Here is a 5,623-nt window from a genome sequence, read left to right as displayed (position 1 = left end):
TCTAGAGGAGACGAATCTGTTTTAATGAAACTGTACTAATTACATGTCTCAGTTTGCTTAACTATTTTTTTACTCATTCAATTCATATTGTTCAATATATACATCATCGTTATATTACTGTTGTATTGTACTATGTTCATTATTTGTTTTTAGTATATAGTTTCTGTTATATTCACATTTTGAGTTTAGATTTTGGCTAACAAAATTAAAAAAATTAAATCCTAAGATCTATCAAAACAAGATGAACGATCATCAATACTGATTGAATAAAATGAAATTTTCCAAAGTTGTTATAGATTTATAAATCCATTGTACATGCAAATTGAGGCCCTTCAACTTTTGGTAGAGTACTTTTAAAATTAAAATATACTGACCCGTAATTGGGCCCATAAAATCAACGTGTGAAATAAAAGCCCATTACGTTAGTCTATCAGGCATCGTCTTCTTCCCTAACTCCTTCCCAACGCCGCTGTCACCCCATCATTGTAGTGAATTTAACCATTATACATTGTCGGTTAGTAACATACCATCGATATTTTACTGACCTTGCTGCGGTCTCTTTTGCCGCACACTCGTCATAGTAATTGATCGTGCTATGGTCATCGACCACCTGCGCGTGCGCTTTGAAATTTCAGCGTCGGTGCATCGCTTGTTGGAATAAAACTGTGACGAAGGGCAGCGTGTACGGACAATGAATATCTAGAAGCTTTGCCATTTTTAGGCACTTCTTGTTTGTTTGGGCAGCCATGGTTGCTGGTTTGAATAAATTAAAAAGAAAACGGAAGGAAACCAACTCAATTCCTACTTTTTTTTCTTTTAATGGGTTTGTCGATGAATCTTAACTACATAAATTAATATATAAAGGTTAAATATCTATTTCTTTTCTTTTTTTTGAATCTGGCTTACCGACCTTCTCCGGTGGTATTTTATTAATTTACATTCACGGTGCAAATAAAAATCTGAAATTTGGTCATAAATCCCTCTTCACAAACAGGGCTCCACAATCAGTTCCCACCCCTTAAAATTTAATTCTGCACTCCCTGATCCTCTTATATAAATAAATTTAGGTCCCTGGTCAACAAATAATTTTATTTATTTTTCTCTCTCTTTCTTGAACGTTTTTTTTTATCTTTCTCTGTTCTCATCCCCTCTTTTGCAAATGGAAATCCCTAACCTCATCGACATTGAAGGAGATTGATAGAAAGCTAAATATGGGGTAAAAATTATATGGTAAATCATCTTCCCCTCCTTCTGATTCTTCTTTTCCTTTCACGATTTTCTCTTATCTTCTATTTCATGCTATTTACAGTAAATCACTAGACTCCAACGAAGGCGGCTGGAAGCGCTTGGAGCCACTATCACGGAAAATCGGTTCTTCCCCTCCATCTCGTTTTCTTCCACCGAGGGCAAAGGCCAAGGAAGGAGACTGGAAGCGCTTGGAGCTTTTATCACGGAAAATCATTTCTTCCCCTCCATCTCGTTTTCTTCCACCGAGGGTGAAGGCGACTGGAAGCTTGGAGCCACTGCCACGGTATATCATCTCTTCCCCTCATTCATCTATTTTCTTGTGGTCTTCCCTTCATGATTTTCTCATCTCATCTATTTCATGATTTCTACTGTAAATCCCTAGGCCATCGAACGACAAAGGCTACTGGAAGAACATTAGGCAGTCGACTCGCACGCGACTTGTGAAAGTAGAGGATCAGAAATCCTTGAATTAATATTTGTATTGTCAGTAAGTATGCCGCGGTTTCTGTAGTTCTCCAAGATTTAATTTTTTCAAGTTTATGCCTGCTGATCTTCTAATTGTGAAAGAAGAGAATCAAAAATCCTTGAATTAATATATGTATGCCCAGTAAGTATGCCGATGTTTCTCTAGTTCTCCTGGATTTGATTTTTTACATTTAAGCCTCGTGATTTTGATTCAAATTTCTTGACGTGCGTGTATAGATAGATTGATGAATGATTTTTATTGTCCTAATCAAAGCAGCAGTAGCATCGAAACTATTAGAAATTCTTGGTTGTATTTTTTTGAATTGAATTAGAGATTACGTTAATATAATCTAAGTTTGTGGTTATATTTTTTTGGATTAGAAATTAATGTAAGCTAATCGATGCTTTATAAAAATAAAAAAATAGAAAAATAAGAAAAATAAAAAATTGAAATGTCATTGATTCAATTGTTTCAAGTTTCAAGATTATATATTGTTGAATTTCTCAAGTTCAACTTGATTTTTAATGTCGGTTTCCTGGTATGTGATCTTATTGTTTATGATTGGATGATAACTAATTAATATGTATTATTATATTTATGAATTGATTCCTAAATATTTATTTTGAACAAGTACTTATTTCTTACTTATCAAGACTAAGTTTATGCGGTTTTTTTGTTGGTTATCAATTTAATTTATGGTATGATGTACACTTCCAAGAAGACTAAAAGTTCCTAGTGGGTTAAAGACAGTTAATACTTCATTCCTTGGATAATTACCTATTTTAGTTAGTAAAAATTGCAAGTATTTTTTTCTACAATTTCCGATAAAATGTTAGCAACTAGAAGTTTACTCATCTTGTACTCTACATTCATGTTATTATCAAGATTTTCGTATAACACGAGAACTACGATAATGGCTCCACGGGGAAGAAAACAATCTCGAAACCTACTGTCCCTTGAAGCTGACCGACCGAGGAAGACCCCCAACCTACAAATGCCTCCGACCAAGGAAAAAGCTGGTTTGTACTTATTGTGTTATTTTCGGAATATTTTTGTGCAAATTTTATGATGATATTTTTGTTTGTGTCGATTTAATTTGTTTAACGCTATTTTTTTCGTTGTCATCCTTTTTTAATCGTGTTGGTTTTCTTGAAATTTTGTTGTTTCTGATTTTGATGTGACTAACTGATTTTGGTTCAAATTATGCTGGTTTTGAAGCATTATATTTTGATAAAATGAATGAAATAGAGTATTTGAACTGGTTGGATAGCAATACATTTGGTAATATGAAATAGTTTTTTTGGAAAGGATTCAACTTCACTGTAGTTTGAAGTTTGTGTTAGTTTTTGTCTTCAATTATGTTGTGGTTTCAAACATTGCGTTCGATATTATGTGTTGTTTGGGCGAAGTTAAGAAGTTTATGATTTCTACTGGAATTAGTTGTTTTAGTGATATTGTTTTAATTTTTTTTAGAGAGATGGTTGAAGATGAAAATTGTATTGAATAAAAAGAGCGAAATGGGTCGATTGGAAAGGATGTAATGCCACGTTGTTCTTCAACCTATTTTAGAAAAGTGATGAAAAAGCTAGGTGTTGAGCATAACTCCATTTGGTGAGGAACTAGAGATTTTTGGCGAGGGGCATAGAAATGAACGGGTAAATTATTTAATGTCAGAAAATATATTATATGATTGCAATTAAGAATTTATATTGATTTAAATGTGTTAATTTTTCAGGTTTCATCTAAAATGAAAGAGGAAGAAACGGCGTGGAGAATACAGAGGTTGGAGAAAACTTTGGAGGATCAACTCCGTGAGATTCAAAGGCTTAAAGAATAATGCCAAACAAGTAGAATCATTAGGAAATAAATCGGGGCTAGTTTGGATGATGGTGAGGCTGTTGAGAAGAAAAATGATGGCAAGAATGTTCCTATTGTAGATGAATTGAAAGATTTTGACAAATACAAAGGTGGATATGATGAAAGCTGGAATATTAATGTTGTTGCTGATTTCAAAGGCGATGGTGCTTATTTCTCTGAGTTGAATGTTGAAAATAAGATTATTGAGGATGTTTATTTGAGAGAGGTTGTGGATGAGCGCAACAGTGAAAGTGATATCGCGGGCTCCGTAGAAGAAAACGTCAGTAATTTTATATCTTCGATTGTCAAGAATGTAATGACAAGAACTGATCGTTTGAAAAAGAGAAAACCAAATATGTTTGTGACTCCTCCGAGTTCTACTCCAAGACATAAAACAAAGTCTATAATGAGAGACAGATACTTTACCATAATCAGTGACGAGGTACCATAATTTTTTTAAAAAATATTCTAGTATTTTATTTTTTGATTTTTTTTTCTCGAAGGAAAGCAAAGGCACAAATGAATCTGGTTATGAAGATGAGTCGGCCCTTGATATATACAAAGGCCGAGAAGATTTATGTGGTAGCATAAAAGTCTCGAGTGATGATCGCAAAATTATTATGGATTATCTAACACAAGAAAAAATATGGTACGACTCGTATGATATCTTTAATTGATTTAAATTTTTTTTATAATCATTTTCTTATTTATCTAGTGGGACAATGTGGGAAGGAGAAAGATTTCCAATTTTTGGAGATCAATTGTGTCATTTGTTATTTGGAAAAAAATTCAGAGGTGATATCATCAACTCTTATATGCAAATTGTAAGTGGATATAGTCGAAAAAATGGTTTTGACATACTCTGCATGGATACAACAGTACAGGTATACATTTTTGTAGACTTTGAATGATATTTTTCATATATGGTTAATAATTAGTAACTTATGATATTCAGGATGAGGTGTTGAGTGCGTTAGAAAGGTCAAACAAAAAGCGAATGTTGAAAGATAATGATTATCTTCATTTTTTGTCACAACTGACAAAGGATTCGAGGAAACAACTGGAGGAAGTAAATAAAAACTCAATGGATCGTTGCAGATTTTTATTGTTCCCAATGAATAGAAATGACCATTGGTTTTTGTTGATATACAAAACAGATACAAGGGATTTTGAATTAAGGAACTCAATACACACTCCTTAAGCACTTGGAACTGCAAGATCTTATGTAAGTTTTATATTTAACTACATTTCTACCACTTTCAAATGTTGTTTTTGTTATTTAATGGTCAATACATTTCCCCAGGTAAATTTCTTAATGGGTTATACGAGAGTTATGTTCGGTTACGACATGGATAAACAAATTAAGCGAGTTGATTGTCGACAACAAGGTGCAGATTTGGATTGTGGAATTTACACATGTTTGTGGTTGGAGTGCTACGCTCGAGACGATGATGAAACATGGATCTACGAAAAAGATTGCACAATGAATAGTGTCAGAGCACGGATTGCCGCAACCATATTGTCTGACAAAAATGGGTTGTTCGGAAAAGTTTCATGAAATATATAATTTATTATATTGGATATGTTTGCAAAGGGACATATGTTAACTTAGTAGATGCATCATTCCATTGATCTTTTTGCGAGACTCATTTTTTGATTTTATTGTATTTTTTTGAGTCGTAAGCTATGTTACTTGTGTGAAGCTAATCCATGTACTCACTTTAATTTTATTTAGTTTTCATGCCCAACCGGCACTTGTTGGTGTAGTATTTTAGATTTTTGAAGTCATACTTTGAATTAATTTCATATAAATTGATGTCTGAGTTTTCGGTATAAAAATACCTAAAAGCTAGCATATATTAGGTCAATTGTGGCATAATCCGAACCTATTTCAGCATATAACAAGAGTATTCGAGCACATATATTTTGAAGAAAAATGTGCTCCATGTTCAAATTATCTAGTCTCCTAGAAGTAGTTTAGTGGTGAAAATAATAATATTTCTGTTATTTGCATCTAATGTGAATAAATTTATTTTAACATATTTTTTGGTA

General features: G+C 33.0%; 1 protein-coding gene across 4 annotated transcripts; it reads left to right on the top strand.

The window, feature by feature from the left end:
- The first annotated feature begins 970 nt into the window (after nucleotides 1-970).
- On the top strand, nucleotides 971-5,327 carry LOC140871672 (uncharacterized). 4 transcript variants are annotated; one of them, XM_073274298.1, is made up of 11 exons: nucleotides 973-1,230; nucleotides 1,310-1,531; nucleotides 1,631-1,735; nucleotides 2,600-2,733; nucleotides 3,188-3,369; nucleotides 3,450-4,013; nucleotides 4,075-4,220; nucleotides 4,287-4,455; nucleotides 4,527-4,640; nucleotides 4,729-4,796; nucleotides 4,875-5,327. In XM_073274298.1, the coding sequence occupies exons 6-10, from the start codon at nucleotides 3,888-3,890 to the stop codon at nucleotides 4,747-4,749; spliced, it is 576 nt and encodes a 191-aa protein (XP_073130399.1). In that variant the 5' UTR covers nucleotides 973-1,230; nucleotides 1,310-1,531; nucleotides 1,631-1,735; nucleotides 2,600-2,733; nucleotides 3,188-3,369; nucleotides 3,450-3,887; the 3' UTR covers nucleotides 4,750-4,796; nucleotides 4,875-5,327. The 4 variants fall into 4 exon arrangements, 3 of the variants coding, with proteins under 3 accessions (XP_073130398.1, XP_073130399.1, XP_073130396.1); XM_073274295.1 differs by having other exon boundaries at nucleotides 974-1,230; nucleotides 4,527-4,796; XM_073274297.1 differs by lacking the exon at nucleotides 3,188-3,369 and having other exon boundaries at nucleotides 971-1,230; nucleotides 4,527-4,796.
- The last annotated feature ends 296 nt before the right edge of the window (nucleotides 5,328-5,623 follow it).

The sequence above is a fragment of the Henckelia pumila genome, unplaced genomic scaffold (genome assembly GCF_033568475.1).
Source record: "Henckelia pumila isolate YLH828 unplaced genomic scaffold, ASM3356847v2 CTG_461:::fragment_3, whole genome shotgun sequence".
Lineage (NCBI taxonomy): Eukaryota > Viridiplantae > Streptophyta > Magnoliopsida > Lamiales > Gesneriaceae > Henckelia > Henckelia pumila.
The sequence above is the reverse complement of the archived record's forward strand: the minus strand, read 5'-3'. Positions and strand labels throughout refer to the sequence as shown.